Consider the following 23,179-nt stretch of genomic DNA (forward strand, 5'->3'; position numbering starts at 1 on the left):
CACTGCCAGGCTGCTGCTCTTCTCTGGGCTAAGCCTGGCATGGGGCAGAGAGGTTAACCCTTACCTGCCTTTTCCTCCTGGACAGTCAGTGCAGACCATCACAAGTAAGGGACAGTTCATGGGACAATGAGCAGGATCAAGGGTGCTGTTGCGGGGGCAGTGGCCCAATGTGGGCTAGCAGGGGAGGTGGGTGGGTGTGGCCTAGAGGATAATCCTGTCCTGGAGTGGTGTAACTTTGATCTGACTAACAAATGTGTAAAACTAGGGACACAGGGACAATCCAGAAGTTAAGGTCAGGGATAGACATTACACATAAACCAGTTTAAACGATCAGAAACTGGTTTAAATCTGTAAGAGAACAGAAGCTCAGTACACATAAACCAGTTTCAAAAAGGCTGAAACTGGTTTAAGATAAACCTGGTTGAATGTAGTATCAGACTTAACTGATTTGTTCAAACCAGTTTATGAAACTTCTGTCCCAGACCCCTTCCTGGTTCAAGTTAAATTAGCCTGCATCCCAGCATGCTTTCCACCCCTGGGCTGTGCTGTCTGCTGCAGAGAGCAGGGCTGGCTCTGCCCCTCTGCTTCCTAGCTAGAGCAGTGAGGGCTGGCTGACAAGTGAATGGGTGGGGCAAGCCCAGCTGGGTATGCAGCCCAGTCTGCAGGGGATGGCAGGGGGGAAACTGCCCCCCACACCAGGAAATCCCAGCTGGGGTCTGGGGCAAGGGAGAACAGTCCAACATTTCTTCCCCCACTCAAACTTACTGCTAGCTGCAACTGTGGACTACAAATCCCAGAGCCACCTGGAAGAAAGAAGAGGAAGTGATGAGCAACCCTGCAGAGTCCTGCTACTATAATTCTGGACTGCAAATCCCAGAGACCTTGAGGGCAGCAGGAAGAGGAAGTGAACATACATCCAGAGAGCTGTGCTGTAGCACCTCGTAGCCTCTGGCCTGAGCCACTGCAGGCAAGTGGCTGCATTTCTTGAATTGAAGGTAAATGTCTGTTCACTTCTGTTTCAATTTAATCTGTACATCTTAAGTTAACCTGCAAAGACTGAACCAATTCAGCCTCAGGCTTTTTGACTGTCTGTACCTAGCCTGAGAGCTCCAGGAGCCACCCAAAATTACCTTGTAACAAGGTCCTTACTGTATGCAGCAGCTCTGATTAGCCATCTTCCCTAGGAGGAGTAATCCAATAGATACTTCCCCCCAGACCAGTGGTTTTGTCCACAGATTTATTGAAGGTTATCCAGACCAGTAGACTGCTAATAGCTCTTCAGATTTATGTACTTCCTACCAGGGATCTCTGTTCTGATCCTGTGATCCTGTTATCTGCACTGCCATATTTGTATCCTTCCTATTCTGGTTCTCTCTGGCCTCCATACATACTTCCTTTCTCCCCTCAGCTTCCTTTCCCCCCGCTCCTCCCCCATATCCTTTTTCCTCTATCTCAAATTATCACGGTTTCTCACCTCTTCTTGTCTGATGACAGACACCAGGCATTAGGTCCCTCCCTAGCTCTGTCAATAATTATTCTTTTTAACTGCTAGGAATGCGTAGGACATTTGACAGTAAAAGAAATTGACAGCCCAGTTCACTGAAGTTGTGTGAAGCTCCAGTATACTTTGAGAGACTACCTTAATTTTACTAAGGGGAATTACAACATTCAGCCTAGGGCCTGAAATGAACCTTATGAGAACTTGTGTTTATCAACTTTGGCCTGAATCCGAACCAAATATTTTTTTGTACTTTAAATATCAGACATGGGAAACAGTGCTGGCATCTTATTCCTAGGGGCATTCCACAGCTCCTTGTAGTCCTTGACCATAAGAGGTTTCAGTTAACGAAAAGGGTCACTGATCCTGGCCAGAATCCATCTCAGGCATCAATTAAAATGAGCAATGAGACACATAATAGCTGGGAGGAAAACCCTGCTTTTATAGCTCTGTGGTCTTATGAGACGGGCAAAACTAAACTAATCCTAACTGCTCCTAGCAATACAATAGTAACAGGTTTCCCTTTCAGAAGAACTTAAAGTGGAAACTACCAAAAACATAAAATTCAAGCGTTTTACTGGACTTGAAAATTATTTTTTTTCTTGCCAAGCTGTATTGTGGAACATGCATTTATACAAGCCTCCCTGCACGGATATCCCACTCCATAAGCCAAATATGCAGAAATCCAGCGAGGCACCTTTGAAGGGCAAAAGGAAAATCACAGTGCCTAAAATCTGCCCCCCAGCCACATGCTGGGGAGGGAAGCTAAGTGGAGCAGTAGAACTGAAGCAACTAGAGAAGTTTCTGCATATGCATGGATTGTCACTGCAGGAAACTGTCAAATCTGAGACGGGAATGATATACAGGTACTTTCATACATCATAGATCATCTTCAGAGTCAAGTAGAAATACTGTTGCATAGTCAAAGTGATAGAGAAACGTGGTCAAATTTAGTTCTATAATGTAGAACAATATGGTGTCAAGATTTCACATGATATGTCTTGAATATTGTTAAAAAAAACTATAGACATTTTGTGCTAAATTATGTATATAAGCATGCATTTATTCTGCATTTATCTAGGGAAAGCGTACCCTGCATCTCAATTGCATAAACTAATTCCTAGAGGAGAGAGAAGTGTTTTCTTTGCAAAACTTGGACAAGTAAAATAAAAATTAGATAGACCAGGATAAAATGCTAATCCACATTTCATAAGAACTTTTACTGCCTAGCTGCCTGTTTGAAGGCTTAGTGTAGTGGGTTCAGTATACATGTAGATACTTAAGGTAATGACATTTGAAACTGTTGTCACCTACTGTTCTGCAGTCCCTCTTTACTGAATTTATAGGACTTTTTTGATATATTACAGGAGTTTACAGCCACCTTTTAGCTACCGTCACTTGTTAAAGAAATATTCAGATTGTAAATAGGCCTTGGAAGGAAAAAGAGAAAAATCTGTTTGTGTCTCTTTGGTTTGGATACTGTAAACTGTGAAATTGAGGCATATTTTAATTGTTTTTACAAATGCCATAAACAGCTCTGTTTTATGTGGTACTAGCAAGACAATGGCTTTTTATTTTGGAAATAGATTGGTTTTCAGCTAAACTGTTTTTAAGATAACAGATCTTTTAAATCCAGTCTTCCCTTACTGATTTGGTGTACAAGTGCATACATCAGCTAAGTATGGGGTGCATCTCTAATTGAATCCAAATGAGAACTGCCAGTTGAAGTTTTTGAAGACACACGGCCTCTGTATGACTTATTAACATTGTGGCTGAGTTTATTTTGCTTGCTAGTCAAGTGGCAGAGCTTTTGTCTGAAAGGTAAGGACTTGATGTTGTTTAATGTCTGTTCACCATCGATGTTCCCTCTAAGCTGTGTGGTGTGCATGGCCGCACAGGTGTACTCATGCATGCCAGTGTCTTATTTGCTTTGCTGGCTATGGCATCGCATTGGTGGCTTATGTGCATTCTATGGTCTATCATGACCCCCAGGTCTCTTTCAGTTGTGGTGCTATCAAGTGTAGCACCACCAAGTCTGTAAGTGTGTTGCGGATTATTTCTCCCCAGATGATGCACTTTACATTTCTTGGTGTTAAACATCTGCAGGTTTTGTTCCACCCACCTTGTGAACCTGTCCTGGTCAGCCTGTATCACCAGCCTATCCTCCAATGTGACTGCACTCCCCTAAAATTTGGTGTCATTCACAAACTTTGCCAGTATGCATTTAAAACTCAAATCCAAAACATTAATGAACATGTTGAAAAGCACTGGTCCAAGTACTGAACCCTGGCATCTAGTGCAACCTCATTCCAGTGAGGTTGATAGCATGACTGTGGTTCATCTTACCTCCTCCTTTTGAGGCTAATTATCTGCATTTTACAAGGTCTGTACCACTTGGTCCAGAAACCTCTCCATATTTCACATGACATGAAATATAGTCCTTTTTAATCATATTTTTCACATCACATTCTCTAGTGAACGTGATGTAATAAATTAGGATGGGCTGACAACCTATGGCCTGTGGGCTGAAACAAGCCTTCAAAACTATTGCATCCTACCTGCAGATGTGGAGCTTTGGCAGCAGGGACTTTGGCTGTTGGCTCTCCTGATGCTATCACAGGGACAAGCACCATCAACGGGCAGGCCCTAGCACTTACTAGCTTCTGGCCCAGGGTTGTTCATTCCAGCCCATAGCCAGAAAAAGTTGCCTACACCTGGACAAGGAGATGGAAAAACCATGTAAAAGTGACCAAATTTGAGAAGGAAACTTGCCAATTTTGACTTTTTTAGGCAAGTATAATCCCTATAGATATGAGTTCAAGGCTAGGGACAGTCATTCAAAATGCTTGAATTGATTCAAACTTTGCAGGTTAGTTTAACCTAAATCAGTTTTGTAACCAGACTAGAACAGCCCTCCCTTCCTTTTACAGAACTGAGCTGAGGGCATGTGGCCAGGCCCTGGCAGGACACTATGATTAGCCCAGTAGGAAATTGTTAACAGTGTTTATCACCGCCTAACTCAGTGTTTATGACCCCATTAAGAAAACAGAGGGACATACCAGCTAGTTGTTGATTCTACCTGTTGATTCAGCACAGATGGTAGCCAGCATGTGTTCTGCTACCTAATACACAGACACCTCCTTAGCAAGGTAGAGGGAGGCGGGAATTCCTGCTTAGCAGGGAGTGGTGATGGGGAGGGGGGAAGCAGCCCGCAGTCTCTATAGCTGCAGCCAGGAAGCACAGGGGTGGGGCCAGCCCTGCTGTGGAGAAGAAAGCCCTGCCCAGCCCAGAGAACATGCCAGGATGCTGGGGGAGTCTGGTTTATCTTAAACCAGCAAAGAGGTCTGGGACAGACACTGCATACACCAGTTTGAGCCAAATCAGTTAAGTCTGATACTACATTCAACCAGGTTTATCTCAAACCAGTTTCAGCCATTTTCAAACTGGTTTATATGTGCTGAACATCTGTTCTGTTATAGGTTTAAACCAATTTCTGATCACTTAAACCAGTTTATGTATAATATCTATCCCTAGCCCAAGTGATCTCACGAGGTTGAACAAGATGTTCATATTCTGAGTTCTCTGAAATTGATGAGCAAGGATCCTCTACTTTTGTTGCACTCCTGCATTTGCCTGGAAATATGCTTTGTAAAGTAAGCTTATATTAGCTCTATAAGTATGCGAAGTCAAGGTGCAGTCCCAGAATCCTACAAGAATGTATATCCTATTGTTGTCCTTGCCTTCCCACCTACGTGTGAATAACTTTTGAGTATTGGCAGCTCTTCTCCCTTCTTCCCCCCCGCCCCCCCCCCCCCCCCCCATCCCCTGGCAATGGATTTTGTAGCAAGTTCTTACCAGATATTGCAGATGGGAAGACAACTGAGAAGAACAGCAGCAGGATCTGTTTTTAATTTTATTAATTTTTACTGCCAAGAAAAACAAAAAGCTGACTGGCTGAGAGCAAACAGTCACTTGGCAAAGATGCTGTTTTGCTCCTTGCTGGTGGCCTGCTCAGTTCTGGCCACCTGCTTGTGCCTACATAGATGACAACTTGGATGTGCTCTTTGAAACACCCATCAAAGCTGTGCTTACCCACTGGTCCCTTGATACTCATTCTGTGTAGCAGCAAGTATCAGTCTGTTAAGTCTGGATCTGGGGCCAAGTGCAACTGTTGGAACAATTCCTGCCACCAGCCTCAGCCTGTCCAGATGTGACCTGTCTGTGTTTTCAAATTATTTGGAGTGAAAGTCATTCCAACAGCAGATTCCTCCTGAACTTTGTGCCGCTGTAAACCTCACTTACCCATTTTATATCGCATAACTTAGGTTACAAAAGGTGTTCTTCTCCTTCACATGCTGGAGCAAAACTCAGACCAGCTTTGAAAACAGGGTTTGTGTAAGGACCACATTATACCTATTCAGTACAAAGGCATAACAAACACAGTTGGCACCCTGGGCAAATGCTGTGGGAGAGTAGAGAGGGCTGTGACAGTCTTACCCATGCCAGGAACTCCTAAACTGAGTTATTTGTGAGCTGAGATGTTGTCACTGCCTTGTGCTCTTCCCACTCCAGCTGTTGCTCTTAAAGCAGCAGCAGCAGCCAGGGACTGTTTCTGAGTTCCTGACATGAGTAAGCTATGGGGGCTGCTCTTTTTGCTTGGGTCACAGACTCTGTGGGGGTGAGAGGAGAGATTATGGTCCCCTCCTAACTTGGCACCCAGGGCAGTGCCCTTCTTGCCCACCCCTAGTTACACTACTGATTCAGTAAATCTTCCAGAAAGGGCAGGAAACTCTTAGATTTCCATTTCAGTGTCTCTCTTGTATTTTCCATAGAGAGATCTTCTAGATCATCACCCTTCATGTTTTTTTTCTTGATTATCTTTACAGCTTAAAATAAAGAGGAATTCAGTGCAAGGTGTGTGTTTAGACAAGGCACAAGTTAATTAACTTGGTTTAAAAACTCACTGCATAGATATTCTTAAATTGATTTGAGTGCTTTGTGTTCATTAAATGAACACAGGAGCTCCTAAAATGAATTGACAGCCCTAACAATACCGTTGCACATACTTGTCTAAAATGTTTTCTAAACTGATGAAGGTAAATTGGGGAAACATGTAAACAAGGCACAGAAACTCATTCTGCTCAAGTTGTCAATGGGCAATGATTCTTGTGAACTCTTGTGGGATGGGATTTGGGTCATTGGAGGGTGGGGAAAGGTTTACTCTGGTAAACTAAAGAAATTAATGGAACTGAGAAAGGAAGGCCTAAAACCCAGGAAAAATTAGGAAGGGTTTCAGTTTGATCCATCAAGAGGTTTTGTTTAAAATTCCAAGTTTTCTTATGGCTGAAGTCAACTACTACTAAAATTAATAAGATTCCCATTATGGGAGTTAGATCTGGCTCTTCCTGCCTCTTCTCTTCATCTCCCCTATTGTAATCAGCCTGGATTAGGAAAGGCAAGGACTGGAGTATGTACTTATGGGCCACTTATAATATTACTTAACTGCTGTTGATGAGATGTTATCTGCACAGCAGTTGAAAACATAACTTGTAATTATGGGATAAATTAGTTCCCACAAGCTAAAAAAAAGTTTGTAGTAAGCAATGAAATATTTTAATAAGCTGGGGAAATAAGCAGTAGTAAAATGAAGTTCTTTGATATGCTGTCTCTAAAAACAATCAGTTAGGTCTGACTTGTGTTTTGGGAATTTGAAATTAAAAAAATCACTGCATTGTGGATGCTGTATCAGTCTAGAAAGTAAATGACTTCTTTTTTTAAAATGATTGCCCAGATAGTTGAGTTATAGTGTATTGTTAACGGTATTTGGTGGTTGTCTTTCTATTGATCTATTTTTGAGTGTAAAGAACCTACTTTAATTCACTGAATGTGGCCTCAAAGTAGAGAAAATTTGTCATTAGGTTTGGTTTGTAAGTAAGTCTTGGGTTTGGGTCACAAAGTTAGAATCTGATCCAAACCTCCCCATTGGGAGCTTTGCCTAAATAAAACTCCTCACGTTCAGGGCTTTAGGCTTTGGCAAAACGTGGTTGCAAGCTGACTTATGATTCACAGTGTTGTGCAAGCTGCAAAATATCATTAGAGTAGTTCTCATTTTCTGGCATCTCCTAGGCCCATAGTATTGTCCAAGATGTCAATCAAGACCTGTCCCAATGGCTTCCTGAAATGACTCCTATCTTGTTAACCAACAGTGATGTGGAGACCATAAGTACTCAGAATGAACTCGTTTTATCCATATAATCTTCTCTACTTTGATTGTAATCTTCAGGTCAGCTCCTGATGTCACACATAAATCAAGTATGATTTCTTTGCCTTCAGCCGATTTAGTCTGTGTTTATAGCAGTCTCATCAACACCAGAATCTAACACCACTTTTTCACTTATATAGTGTAAAAGAAAATGGAGGGAGAATGAAAAATGCTCACAAGTGAATTCATGCACACACCCTGCCCAAGTTCATAGATTCATAGATGTTAGGGTTGGAAGGGACCTCAATAAATCATCGAGTCCGACCCCATGCATAGGCAGGAAAGTGTGCTGGGTTCAGATGACCGCAGCCAGATGCCTATCTAACCTCCTCTTGAAGACCCCCAGGGTAGGGGAGAGCACCACCTCCCTTGGGAGCCCATTCCAGATTTTGGCCGCTCGAACTGTGAAGTTCTTCCTAATGTCCGATTTAAATCTGCTCTCTGCTAGCTTATGGCCATTATTTCTTGTAACCCCCAGGGGCACCTTGGTGAGTAAAGCCTCACCAATTCCCTTCTGCGCCCCCGTGATGAACTTATAGGCAGCCACAAGGTCACGTCTCAACCTTCTCTTGCGGAGGCTGAAGAGGTCCAGGTGTCCTAGTCTCTCCTCGTAGGGCTTGGCCTGCAAGCCTTTAACCATATGAGTGGCCCTTCTCTGGACCCTCTCCAGGTTATCCACATCCCTCTTAAAGTGTGGTGCTCAAAACTGCATGCAGTATTCCAGCTGCGGTCTGACCAGCGCCCGATAGAGGGGAAGTATCACCTCCTTGGTTCTGTTTGTCATGCATCTGCTGATGCATGATAAAGTGCAGTTAGCTTTGCTGGTGACTTCGTCACACTGATGACTCACGTTCATCTTGGAGTCCACTAGGACTCCAAGACCCCTTTCTACTTCCGTGCTGCCGAGCAGGTCATTTCCTAGGCAGTAGGTGTGCTGGACATTTCTCCTCCCCAGGTGCAGCACTTTGCATTTCTCCTTGTTAAATCGCATTCTATTGTTTTCTACCCATATGTCCAACCTGTCCAGGTCTCCCTGTAGTTGTTCCCTGCCCTCCAGTGTGTCCAGTTCTCCCCACAGTTTTGTATCATCTGCAAACTTGGACAGAGTACACTTCACTCCCTCATCCAAGTCACTGATGAAGACACTGAAGAGTATCGGTCCAAGGACCGAGCTCTGCGGGACCCCACTGCCCACGTCCTTCCAGGTCAATACTGACCCATCCACCACCACTCTCTGGGTACGACCCTCTAGCCATTTGCCACCCACCGGAGGAAAGAGGACCTAAGTAACTATAGGCCTGTAAGCCTCACCTCAGTGCTTGGGAAGATCTTGGAGAGAATCATCAAGGAGCACATCTATGGGGGGTCTGCAGGGGAGATCATGCTCAGGGGCAACCAGCATGGGTTCATCAAAGGCAGGTCCTGCCTGACCAACCTGATTGCCTTTTATGACCAAGTAACTAAATTCTTGGATGATGGTGTCACCGTGGACATAGTCTTTCTAGACTTTAAGAAGGCCTTTGACACTGTCTCTCACCCCATCCTCATCAATAAATTAAGCGACTGTCACATTGATGCCTGCACAGTTGGATGGGTAAAAAAATTGGCTGATGGGGTGCACCCAGACGGTAGTGGTGGATGGGTTGTACTCAACCTGGCGAGATGTGAGCAGTGGGGTACCCCAGGGCTCGGTCCTCGGGGCTGCACTGTTTAACATCTTCATCAGTGACTTGGACGAGGGGGTGGAAAGCATGCTGTCCAAGTTTGCTGATGAGACTAAGATGTGGGGTGAGGTGAACATACTTGAAGGGAGAGGGAGGCTGCAACTAGATTTAGGGAGACTACAAAAGTGGGCAGATGAGAATAGGATGGGGTTCAACATAGACAAATGCAGGGTGCTACAACTTGGGAGAAGGAATCCACAGCATACATACAGGCTGGGGAGTTCCCTTCTTGAAAGCGAAGAGGCGGAAATGGATCTTGGCGTCCTTATTAACTCCAAAATGAACATGAGCCGCCAATGCCAGACCGCAGCCAGCAAGGCCAGCCATACGTTGCCAGAGTCCAAAGATGCATCTCAAGCCGGTCCAGAGAGGTGATACTCCCCCTCTATGTGACTTTGGCTAGGCTGCAGTTGGAGTACTGCATCCAATACTGGGCGCTGCACTTCAAAAGGGATGTAGCCAGCCTGGAAAGGGTTCAGAGGAGAGCCACCCACTTGGTGAGAGGGCAGCAGGACAGGACCTATGAGGAGAGACTGAGGGACCTGAACCTGTTCAGCCTCAGCAAGAGGAGGCTGAGGGGGGATCTGGTGGCTGCCTACAAACTCATCAGGGGAGATCAACAGCAAATAGGTAGAGCCCTTTTCTTCCCAGCGCCAGCTACGGTGACAAGGAATAATGGTAATAAGCTGATGGAGAATAGGTTTAGGTTAGAGATCAGAAGGCAATATTTTGCAGTTAGGGTGGCCAAAATCTGGAACCAACTTCCCAGGGAAGTGGTCTTCGCCCCTACCTTGGGCAAATTCAAGAGGAGGTTGGATGATCACCTGTCTGGTCTTGTGAACCCAGCATTCATTCATGCCTGTGTCAGGGGGTCAGGCTAGATGATCTGTTCAGGTCCCTCCTGACCCTAGCTACTATGAAACCTTTCCCACTCTATGCCTCATGGTGAATTCTATTATTTGGTGTTCACTGTCCCCCAGGTGACCACTGATCTGTAGGTCCCCTACCATGTCATCCCCCATTGCCAGTATCAGGTCTAGTAAGGCATTCCCCCTGGTGGGACCATGTACCTCCTGCATCAGGTGGAGGTCCTGCACACAGGATAGGAACCTGTGTGAATGGTGGGAATTTACTGTCTGTGTCTCCCAGCAGATGTCAGGGTAGTTTAGGTCCCCCATGACTAGCACTTCCCTAGCCTTTATGGTCTCCAAGAGCTGCCTCAGGGGTTCCAAATCTAGTTCTTCCCCTTGGTGTGGGGGTCTGTAGCAGATCCCTACCACCGAATCCCTTTCCCCTTGACCTCCATGTATCCTAACCCACAATCCTTCTTTCTCCTCCTCCAATTCCATTTTGATAAGGGCCGATGTATAACGCTCCTTGACATAAAGTGCAACCCATCCTCCTCTCCTCCCTACTCTATCCTTTCTGTACAGCTTATAGCCCTCAATGTGTACTGCCCAGTCATAGGTAGAGTCAAACCAGGTTTCTTTTAACCCCACTAAGTCGTAAGTGTTCTCTGCAAGCAGGAGCGCTAGTTCATCCTGCTTGTTCCGCATGCTTCTAGCATTAGTGTATAGGCACTTTATCCCTGTGACTGGCACCTTTGTTGCCCCCGACTCTGATGTCCAATGGGCCCCTTTTTGCTTACCTGCTTATTGCTTACCTGTGCTGTACTGCTGGACGTTCCATGGATTGCAGGTTCCTGATGTTCTCCTTCTTCTGCCTCCCTGTCCCCCATCTGAGCTAGTTTAAAACCCGACATAGGAGATCAGCCAACCTGTTGGAAAAAAGACTTTAACCTTTCGCTGAGAGGTGAAGTCCATCATGTCCCAGGAAGTCCCTTGCCAGGAAGTGTGGGTCGTGGTCCAGGAAGCCAAATCCTGTATGATAGCACCAACTTCATTTCAGTTCATTTCAGCGGATTCCCTAACTGATGTCAGATGTAAAGTGAATAACTTTTTTTTGGTGTTCCTAGTAAGGAAAGAGGAAATAGTCAGCTGTGTTAGTTTGAAGTTAGGCAGAAGGTAGGGCAAGGTTTCATAGGCTACAGCCTACTTCATAAGATACTATAAATTGACTTGCAGAAAGCAGGGGTACTAATAAAAAGGAATAAAATAACTTAAATATAAAGGATAGGGGAAGGGGGAACTGCTGAGAGGGGCAAAGGTGAGTGGACTGAAGAGATCAAAATTGTGCGGGCTGGGCGTGAGGCGCGGCCCGTCTTTGCACACGCGGGCTGTGGCCAGCAGCCCGGGCACGCGGGGTCGGAGAAGACCGGAGGCGAGCTAGAATTAGTTACGGACGCGTAGTGGTTGATTTAAAGATTGTTTACTTACACCAAAGATGGTCGTGGTGTAGGCTGGACAGTTTTCCAGGCACAGCTCCACTTAAATCCTCATTTGAGGATTACGACAAATTCGCTCTCTCCAACGGAGTTGTTGAAGCTCCGTGGGTCTGTCTCGGTTCTCTCCCATGGAGTTGTTGAAGCTCTGTGGGTTCATTTCTTTTGTTCCAGGAAGGGATACGTCTAGGAATCTATGGGCGATGGGGAGAGGCCAGAGGCTGTTCAGGCCTCTGTTGCCTTTTAAGAAATGCATTGGGTCCGTAAGGATCCGCAGCACTTAGAGATTGTCACACAAGGCGAAGGTTTTTCTCTCTCTAACTCCGATTTCTCTCCAGCTTGGGTGGAAACTACCCAAGCTCTTTATACGGCTAGCAAGCCAATCGCTAGCCGCCACGTGTGCATAATTTCACGTGAACCAATAATGTGGTTCGAATTTGAATACAAATGGCGGGAACTCTTTGCACCGAGCATTTCTTAGATGCAAAAAGAAATGCACCATGCAAAGAAAGCTACAAATTGGCGGGAAATTCTCTGTTGCACCGGGGTTCTCTTCTGCAGCAGAAAACTCTACCGTGCAAAGAAGCTGCAATTTAGCGGGAAAATAATTTAGCAGTGCTGAAGCACACACAAACAAAAATCACAACTTTGGGTTGTGACAAAAATAAAGCAGTTCATTTATGGAGGGACACTGAGATTACAAAGTGGCTTCCTAATAAATTGATATCACTTGAATATGTTTGCTTTCCTTAGAGATTTTCTCTTGTCTGAGACCAGTCATAAAACCGCCTAAAACTGAGCTAAGGCAGCCTTTTCTCTAGTCTTTTTTTAAAACTGTCACACAGCTTTACTGTTTATTTGCCAGTCAAGGAGATTTGTGGTTGTGGGGAGCCTGACCTCCAGGAAAGGAGAACAACAGACAAGAGAGCATGTGAGATAAACACTGTTGAGTCAGCATAGGAAGAAATGGTGAGGAGCTTGGTATTTTCTCACTGGGCAATTCAAAAGTCTGTCCATGGAGTTATATAGCTGCAAACAAGAAATCAGTGAGAGGGGAATCTGGCCTATAGTGTCCAAACATTAAAACAAAAACATATATTGAGTCAAAAGAGCAACTAGTTGATAAGTTTTTTGTTTTTGTTTCTTTTTTTACTGGGCAGCTGGATCATAGTTGAGAATTACTTTACTGTCCTTGTCCTAAGTGCCTACAGGATGACAGCAGATTGTGCTTTTAGGCTACATGGTTTTGGGGTTTTTTGTTATGAATAGATTAAGGCTGATAAAGCCTATCTGCCTTAAATTATAAATGTTCTGTGTGTTGCATTCTCATGTGCATGTATTTCTTATTATACTTTGTGTAACTTTACAGATTGTTTTATGGAAGTGTCATGGATTATTTTGTTAAATTCTTAGAGTCGGGACTGTGCTTTCCTTCATAGGTCTGTTTTATTCCTCCTTTGCTTAAGCTATGAGAGTTAAGCTCAGTTAGTGAACAATGCTGTTATGAAACTTGTTATGAAACATAAATATAAAAATTAGGATGGTTGAATTAAAATCATTGTATGCTTTTACAAAAGTGCAGGAGCACATGACTAGAAGAGCCTAGCTACTTATTCTGGAACAAAAGGCAAGGCAGCTCTGCCTTGCAATCTTCTAGCAGGAACAGAGCATTCTAAATTTAAAATTCCATTTTATATCTTCTGGGGATATGCACAGATTTTATAGTGAAATAAATGGAGTTTTAGAATGATTATTCAACACATTTGTTTAACTTTATTGGTACCTTACTATCTGCCTGCATTTTCACATACTGCAGTGCATGAACATCTTTTGTATAAGTAAAAATGCCTTAGTGTTTCATCATTTTAGAAGTGTACTTTCAGAAAATGTCTACAGAATACCTTGTGATATGAAATATACAGCCTGGCAGAATGCTTTGGAACATTCCTAGTTTGCAATGCACTTAAATACTTTCCAGGGTCAGAGTGCTCTCTTTGTTTGAGTCTGGTGAACCAAACAGGAACACTCAAGGAAAGGGGATGCGGTGCTTACATTAGAACAGACTATTAAATTCCCATTGACTGTGAAATGTTTTGAACTGCCCCTCTGCCCAAAATAGTTGCCATTTTGAGTGTGTGTGAGAGGTTGTGTGGCAGAAGGCAGGGAAGGGAAGCTAAGGGAAAAAACTGCTTAGCAGCTAGTTTGTATGACTTGGAATACTGCCATGGATGGATATAGCTTGTTCAGGAAGGATAGGCAGGAAAAAAAGGAGGAGGCCCTATATGTGTTCAGAAGTGGAAGGGAGATCTGTTGAGTGATTCTGGGTAAAGGGCAGAGCAGCAAGGGGGATGTCATGGTAGGCATCTGCTACAGGCCACCAAACCAGGAGGCGGAGGTAGCTGAGGCCTTCTTTATACAACTGATGGAAGCTTCAAATTGCAGGACTTTTTTCTTATGGGAGACTTTAATTATCTAAACATCTGCTAAGAGGGTAGAACAGCAGTGCACAAACAGTCCAGCAAATTACTGGGGTGTGTTGTGGGTAACTTTTTGGTACAGATGGCAGAGAAGGCAGCTAGGGGGAAGCTTTTCTTGACTTACTGCTCACAAACAGGAAAGAATTAATTGAGAATGTGAAGGTGGAAGTTAACCTGGGTGATATTGACTATGAAATGATACAGTTCAATATCCAAAGGGGAGGAAGGAAGGTGAGCAGCAAAATAAGGACACTGGATTTCAGGAAACAGACTTTAACAGACTTAGAATTGGTGAGCAGGAGCCCAGGCAAGTCTGAGGGGGGCCAAGGAATCCAAGAGAGCTGGCTGTACTTTAAGGAGGCCCTCTTAAGGGCGCAGGAGCAAACTCCCGATGTGATAGAAGAATTGCAAGTGCAATAGGAGACCAGCTTGGCTAGACAGCAGTCTTTTCAGTGAGTTGAAATTCAAAAAAAGGAAACCTATAAAAAGTAGAAACTTGGTCATAGTACTGGGGGAAAGTATAATTATGGGCACAGAGAGAGAAAATTAGGAAAGCCAAAGCACAATTTGAGATGCAGTTGGCAAGGGACATACAAAGCAATAAACAAGGATTTTACAAATATGTCAAAAGGAAGAGGAAGTCCAGAGAGTAAAGGTCCCTTATGAAATGTAGAAGACATTCTAGTTATGCAATGAAGGCTGAAGTATTTAATACCTGTGAAAACTAAAGTACAAAAAATAGGGGCAGATACCAGATGACAAATGCTGTTGGTAGCAAAGACAGGGAAGGAGACAAATAGCCTAGAGTAATGGCAGAACAGGTTAGGGATTGAATACAGAAGCTACATCCTTTTCAGTTGGCAGGGCTAGATAGGGTGCACCTAGGATACTTGAAGGCATTGGCTGAGGCAATTTCAGAGCCATTAGCTGTCCTCTTTGAGAACTCAAGGAAGTTGGGTCAGGCTGTGGATGACAGAGCAAATATACTGTCCATCTTTTAAGAAAGTAAAGGAAGATGATCTGGGGATTTACAGAGCAGTCAACATGACCTCTGTACCTGGAAAGCTCATGAAGTAGATCTTCAAGGATTCTGTTGTGAAGCACCTAAAGAGAAGGTAATCAGGATTCACCAAGAGCAGGCATGCTTGACCTACCTGACTTCCTTCTATGATAAGGTACTTTCTCAGGCTCTGTGGATGAGGTGGGGAAGGGCTGTGGATGTGATATACCTGACTTCATCAAGACTTTTGAAACTGCCTAAAGACATTTTCATTAATAAGCTAAGGAAATAAAGACTAAATGAAACTACTGCAAAGTGGATACATAACTGGTTGGATCATCATGTTCAATGAGTAGGCATCAATGACTCAATGTCTAATTGGGAGGAGGTATGAATTGTGGTTCCCTACGGGATCTGTCTTGCATCTGGTATTGTCTAGTATCTTCAATAATGATTTGGATGATGGGAGTGAGAACACACTCCATAAACTTGCGGGTTACATCAAGTGGGGTGGAATTGTAGATACTCTAGGGAGTGGGGCTGAATATGAGCTAACAGTGTGCTCTTGTTGCAAAAAATGTCAATGGCATCTGGGGTTGTTTTAACAGAAGTGTCTCTTGTAAATCAGGGGAAATGATTCTTTTACACTTTTGAGTACAGGTGAGGCCTCAGGTGAAGTATAGTATCCAGTTTTAAGCCCCACACTTCAAGAAGGATGTGGACAGATTGTAGAGTCCAGTGCAGAACAACAAAAATGATTAGGGTCCAGGAAAAGGAGACTTAAAAGGGAAGGCTGAAAAAGCTAGAGTTATTTAGTCTAGGGAACAGAAGACTGTGGTGTCGGGGTATGTTTGTTGGGGTGGGGGGATTTGATAAGTCTTCAAATACCTGAAGGGCAATTACGGAAAGGATGGAGAGATGGGCTTTTCTCTGTGGCTGTAGGGGATGGCAGTAGGAATGATGGCCTCAAGCTGCAGCAGGGGAAATTTAGATTGGAGATTGGAAGGAAGCTTCTGACTATGAATGGTCAAGCCTTGGACAAGCTACCAAGAACAGTTGTGGAATCTCCATTCTTGTAAATTTTCAAGAACAGTTTGGACAGATGCTTGGCTGGGATGACTTGGTGATGATCCTGACTTGATCAGGGGTCTGGACTAGATGACCGTGTGAAGTCCTTTCTAGCCCTATGAACCTTGGCTGTCCAAAAATGGAGAACTTTAAATGTGGACAGAAAAACAGAGACCCTGAACAGATCTCTTTTGTGCAGTCATTGTGCTGAGTATATAGGATCAGGGATAGAGCTCAGAGCTGAAATATCTATTGTTGGGGATAGATTTTTTGCTCCTTTTTTTCTTACCAGAGGATCTAAATAATTGCTTTTGAACCAGTATGCATAATGTCCTGGTTGTGACTCTGCTCACCATCGTTTCAGCAAAGACTTAAAAATGTTCTTTATTGTAATGTTTTATTTCCAGGCCTTCCTTAACCTTCATCTTTTCTCAGAAGGTGTAAGATGTTCTAGGGCTTCTAGCAGGGTACAGTTAATAAAGTTAGCTGTAGTACTGTGTGCCACTGCGAACTGGTTGATACTGGCTATGCACCAGCATTTAAACAGGGAAATGGCATCCAATCTCTGTGTCTCAGAGCATTAGGAGGTGTGCAGGCTGATTGACTGACTCTAAGGGGAGTCAAAAGTATGGGAGATGGCAGCTGGAGGACAACCAAAATAGTATACAGTACAGATACCCTCAGACTAACTTTATAAACAGTGAACTTATACAATTTTATACCAGAGTATACAATCCATGCTATTCTGTGAGTTTATTATTTAGATTTATATCCCACCCTATTAAAAATGTCTTTTATTGCAAGCCGCATTGAGCCTTGTAGTCCACAAAATAAGAAACATCAGTATACACTCTCTAGTCAGTGCCTTTAAAACTCCACCACATCCCATCCACTCCCACTTCCCTGTCTATCACTCAGGAGAGCAAACCCTCCAACCCATTTTGTGTGAAGATAGCTCATGTCAATGTATAGCAACTGCACTTGGTAGAAAATAAATCATGTAGCCAAGCTGAGATTTGGACCATTGTTTTGTAAGGAGAAAAATACAGCTCTTCATGCTGAGGCGCTTGACTGTGTTTTCTAAATTATTCCTGCTACTTTAAGCTGAGCTCTTCCTCCTAGGCTCATGGCAAATTTGGATATTTTTAAATTATGTTGTTATGCTTGCCTATTTGCCAGGTCTTTCAGATATTCACAGGTCTAAACCAAGGAGCGCTTCCCTTGCTTAAGTAAAGGTAAGAAGAAAAAGCTTTGCTTATTAAGAGCTGTTTAATTTAGTATGGAAAGTAATGAATTGTTAATAAGGAACACTCATTAAATACTCATAAGCTGATTTATTTATGAGGTGATTAGTCCTTTTTTCCTTTCATTGCCTTAACAAATACAGCCTAGTTCAGCCTATTGTTGAATAACTAGAACTACAGTAGACTTAGATAGTTTTCCTTATGTTAATAGTAGCTTTCCTCTAGAATGGCTTTCTGTACATAAAACCAATTTCATACCTTATTATGCATCAAAGCTTTTATTAAATAGATTTCTTTTTTATGGATTTTAGGGTTTTTTTAAAGCTTTTAAAACTAAGCATGATTATATAAGTTGGATGGAGTTGCAGATGCTCTGGAGGGCAAGGCTAGTATCCAGAATGACATGGATAGACTGGAAAAATGGTCCACAATCAAACAGATGAGATTCAACAAGAACAAATGCAAAGTCCTGCACTTGGGATGGAATAACTATTTGTTAATATAGGCTGGAGAATGACTGGCTAGGCTGCAGTATTGCAGAGAAGGACCTGGACTATAAATTGAACAGTTGAGCCAACAGTGTATTCTTGCTAGGCTACAGGACAATGAAGAAGAACCTGAATACTCTGGTTGAGAATCATTGCTCCAGTCAAAGACCACATGTATTCTTTTTTTGTCTTCAGTCCTTTCACAGGTTTTCAGAAATGAGTATATAAATGACCAGCTAGGAACCAACTGAAAGTCAAGATGCAAAATTGGGTAATTAAATGTGGATTTAACTTTTAGCTACTGTGCTGGGACTTTCAGAGCTACCCAGGGGAGCCCATTGAAACTCAAGCTCTTTTGGAAATCCTGGTACCAATTTTTCTAATTTTATGGCCTAACTTTCTGACTCAAGAAGTCTATGGACCGAGAAGAGGCAAAACACTGATCGACCTGGTACTGGCAATGGGGGATGACTTAATCAGTGACCTAATGATCGAAGGGAAGCTGGGAGACAGTGGCCATGAACTGATCACCTTCACCATCCACTGTAAAGCAGGCAAATCAGTCAGCAAAGCAGAAGTTCTCGACTTCAGGAAAGCTGACTTTGACAAGCTCAGGAGGCTTGTTAGTGAGGGCCTAAGGGACCACGACCCAAAGGGAAGGGGAGTTCAGGAAGTGTGGTTGCTCCTCAAGGGAATGATCCTGAAAGCACATGCAATGTCTATCCCATCTCAGAGGAAAGGCAGCAAAAGGGCACAGCAGTCCCCTTGGCTCTGCAGGGAACTAATGGACCTCCTGCAACTAAAAAGAAAGGCCTGTAAATGATGGAAGGCTAGATCCACCCCAAAGGAGGAGTACTGTGCGTTGGTCCGGACCTATAAGGAGCGAATCAGGAAAGCCAAGGCTGCAACTGAACTCCACCTGGCTACACGTATCAAGGACAATAAAAAGTCTTTTTTTAGATATGTGGGGAGCCACAGGAAAAGCAAGGGTAACATTGGACCTCTGCTAAACTATATGAGTCACCTGACAACCGAAGCCCAGGAAAAAGCCAACCTGCTCGATGGGTATTTTGCATCGGTTTTTCACCAGCCCCAAGGGACGGCCCTGCTCAATACAGTATGGGATGGCCAGGGTGAGGGAGAACTGTTACCCTTCATCAGTGTTGACCATGTGAAGGAACACCTTGAGGCTGGACACCTTCCAGTCAGCTGGCCCAGAAAGCTTACACCCCAGGGTACTTAAGGAGCTGGCAAGCATCATAGCTGTGCCACTGGCACCGATCTTTGAGAACTCCTGGTGCTCAGGCGAAGTGCCCCAAGATTGGAAGAAGGCCAATGTGATGCCTATTTTCTGGGAAGGGAGGAAAGTAGGTCTGGGGAACTACAGGCCCATCAGCCTGACTTCCATTCCGGGGAAGATCTTGGAGAAAATCATCAAAGAGACTGTTCTTGACAAACTGGCTGAAGGCAACTTCTTGAGGGATAGCCAGCACGGGTTTTTTGTGGGTAGGTATTACCTGACCAATCTCATCTCCTCCTATGACCAGGTGACATATCACCTGGACAAGGGAGAAGAAATTGATGGCGTATATCTCTACTTTAAAAAAGCTTTTGATCTGGTACCCCACAATCATCTTATAGAAAATCTGGCCAATTGCAGCCTCGGCTACATCACAGTTTGCTGGCTGAGGACTTGGCTTTGAGGTCGGACCCAGAGAGTGGTAGTTGATGGAAGTCAATCATTGTGGTGTGCTGTGACCAATGGGGTTCCCCAAGGCTCTGTCCTTGGGCCTATCCTTTTCAACATCTTCATTAATGATGTGGACATTGGTGTCAGAAGCAGACTAGCCAAATTCACCAGTCTGCTAAGCAGACTGACCAAGTCTGATGACACCAAACTTTAGGGAAAAGCATCCACACCCGAGAGAACAGGATGGTGATCCAAGCCGACCTTGACAGGCTCGGAAAATGGGCGGGCAAAAACCTGATGGCCTTCAAATCTGAAAAATGCAAGGTACTCCACCTTGGGAATAAAATCCTGCAGCATGCTTTTAGGTTTGGCAGTGCTACGCTTGCCAGCACCATGGCCAAAAGGGACTTGGGGGTCATGATTGACCACAAGATGAATATGAGCCACCAATGTGATGTTGCAGCTGGCAAAGCAAGCAAAACTCTGGCTTGCATCCATAGATGCTTCTTTAGCAAATCCCAGGATGTCATCCTCCTGCTGTACTGGGCCTTGGTGAGGCTGCAGCTGGAGTACTGTATCCAATTCTGGGCTCCACAATTCAAAAAGGATGTGAAGAAGCTTGAGAGAGCCCAGAGGAGAGCCATGTGCATGATCAGAGGGCAGGAAAATAGGCCTTATGATGAGAGGCTGAGAGCTACGGGATTCTTCAGCCTGGAAAAGAGCAGGCTCAGAGGGGACCTAGTAGCTGCCTATGAGTATATAAGGGGTGTACATCAGGATCTGGGGGAATGCCTGTTCACCAGAGTGCCCCATGGGATGACAAGGTCAAATGGTCACAAACTTCTCCAAGACTGTTTCAGGCTGTACATAAGGAAGAACTTCTTTACAATCCAAGCCCCCAAGGCCTAGAACAGACTGCCACCAGAGGTGGTGCAAGCATGTACTCTGGACTCCTTTAAGAGTCAGTTGGATGTTTATCTTCCTGGGATCCTGTGACCCCAGCTGACTTCCTGCCCCAGGGGCAGAGGGCTGGACTCGATGATCTTCCAAGGTCCCTTCCAGCCCTAATGTCTATGAAAGCTATGAAACTTCTTGGGCTTTGTACAGTAAGGGTGGATTTTACCCCAAAACTAATGATAAATACTACCAAAGTTTGTTTCCTTTTCATGGAACATAAACATTATTTTCCAAAGTTTGCTCCAAGAAGTACTATGAAAATTGTAGGCCAAGTACAGAAGTCATACTTATTGTGTGGAAGGTGCACAAAAAGGGCTCTACAGCCATAACAAAACAGATGGTCAGGGCACATAGCACACTATAAGAATGGTGACTCCCACTCTAAGATAAACCTGGATGGATGTGGAATCAGACTTCAGTGCTGTAGGTTAGAGCATCATAACAAATGTGTACCAGATCCCATTGCAACTCAAGTTATGTCACATTACACCAGCAGCCCATGATTCTGCTTATCATGCCCCCCACCACCACCCTTCAGTCTACCTTTGATCAGAGCTTCAGTCTACCCTTGGTCAGACCTAGACTCCCTTGTCTGAGTGCTGGGCTCACCTTGCCCCTGGGCTCTCACTGACAAGAATCAGAGAAGCCCTTATTTCCAACCCCTCCCATCCTTGTATCCTCTGGCCAGCTATGAGCCACTGATATTATCGCTCAATGTGTGGATTTCATCTACCCCATCTGGACAGTTATAAAGATTGCAGCTTTTGATTAAGCGCTATTTGCTGGAGACCTCATTCCCACAGAGAGCTGTCCAAGATGTTCAAGATCTTGTACAGTGTTGTTTTGAAACATCCATATGCAGTCTTTTCAGCTTGACCCATGCTTCTCTGTCAAGGTTGTGCCCAATGGGGGACTTATTTGGTGTTGGTATAAAATGCTACAGGAATAGATTTCAGACCCGAATACACTGAATGATCATTTCATTTTCATTCACCCCATCCCTTATCTAAATTTAGCATGATGCACAAGGCCACAGTATTTGGCCTGCGGGGCTCTCCACAGGCACAGAAACCTGGCAGCAGGGGAGCAGTTAGGGTCTGTCATCTTATATCACTTCATCTAATTTCCAAGAGTGCAGGGAATACATCTGTGCGTGTGCAAGTTGTGCATCCTGTTATGAGTCTTTGTGCACTGTTAAGTACAGTGTTGAGCTCTTTAGTGTGACAAATTCTGGACCATACAGGAGAACAGTCATCTGCTGAGGTATGTACCATTTCAAGTGTGGTGGTTCTGGTCAACAGACCACCCCATCCCTCAAGGTTGTGTTGCTTTCCTGAGAGAGGCCAGCATGTTTACCGGGATCCACCTGACAGAAACCCTAACCCAACCAGACCACAATATACTCTGAAAGCTTTTTTTGAGACCCACAGCCAAGGTGTAACCAATAGGCAAAACTGCACATTTTCATTGGTGATCCTCTGAGTGCCGTTTGGCAGAGCAGCTACAAATGAGCACTGCCGCAGGTAGGGCACAGCAGGAAATGAGAATGCTCCCTAGCATTGGTGAGCCGTGATGTAGGGCCAGAGGAGCCAGTGGCAGGAGGCTCATGGCCCGGTGCCAGGGTGTGGGCACGCCCTCTTACCCTACTCATCTGGGGAGTGGTCCTGATCCATGTGAGTGAGGAGGCAGTTCATTAGGGCTTCACGGTTCCAGATAGTCTGCTGCAGTGTGGGGCCAGGGCCACACATATCAGCGGGGAGGGCTTGCCCTCTCCACCATCTCTATGCCTCTTGTGCTCATAGTGCCAGGCCCAGTCCATAGCTGAAGTGCTCCTTTCAGTGGTCCAGCTGCCCCCTATAGAACCTTATGGGCCACGGCAGGAGGGGGTAGGCCAAAGCTCCAGTGTGGCTTGGGGGGTGATGATGAAATCGGGGACCCTGGGAACAACGCCCACTCTCCATCACCCTGGGGAATGGGAAGTTGCGCAAGAGGTGGACATCCTCCTCACTGGCTGTGTAAAACTCACCTGCCCAGTCATGCACCTGATGCCTGAGTCGTGTTTCATAGATTCATAGATTCATAGATGTTAGGGTCGGAAGGGACCTCAATAGATCATCAAGTCCGACCCCCTGCATAAGCAGGAAAGAGTGCTGGGTCTAGATGACCCCAGCTAGATACTCGTCTAACCTCCTCTTGAAGACCCCCAGGGTAGGGGAGAGCACCACCTCCCTTGGAGCCCGTTCCAGACCTTGGCCACTCGAACTGTGAAGAAGTTCTTCCTAATGTCCAATCTGAATCTGCTCTCTGCTAGCTTGTGGCCATTGTTTCTTGTAACCCCCGGGAGCGCCTTGGTGAATAAATCCTCACCAATTCCCTTCTGTGCCCCCGTGATGAACTTAAAGGCAGCCACAAGGTCGCCTCTCAACCTTC

At 44.6% G+C, this 23,179-nt stretch overlaps 1 protein-coding gene across 1 annotated transcript in view; it reads left to right on the forward strand.

Moving 5' to 3' along the window:
* Positions 1 to 898: 898 nt before the first annotated feature.
* Positions 899 to 23,179, forward strand: part of KCNAB1 (potassium voltage-gated channel subfamily A regulatory beta subunit 1) — a 323,343-nt gene continuing 301,062 nt past the window's right edge. Inside the window, exons 1-2 of the mRNA XM_006275535.3 lie at positions 899 to 995; positions 2,109 to 2,364. Of these exons, the coding sequence (XP_006275597.1) occupies positions 2,123 to 2,364 (242 nt within the window). The 5' untranslated portion in view covers positions 899 to 995; positions 2,109 to 2,122. The remainder of the gene's footprint in view (positions 996 to 2,108; positions 2,365 to 23,179) is intronic.

The sequence above is a fragment of the Alligator mississippiensis genome, chromosome 7 (genome assembly GCF_030867095.1).
Source record: "Alligator mississippiensis isolate rAllMis1 chromosome 7, rAllMis1, whole genome shotgun sequence".
Lineage (NCBI taxonomy): Eukaryota > Metazoa > Chordata > Crocodylia > Alligatoridae > Alligator > Alligator mississippiensis.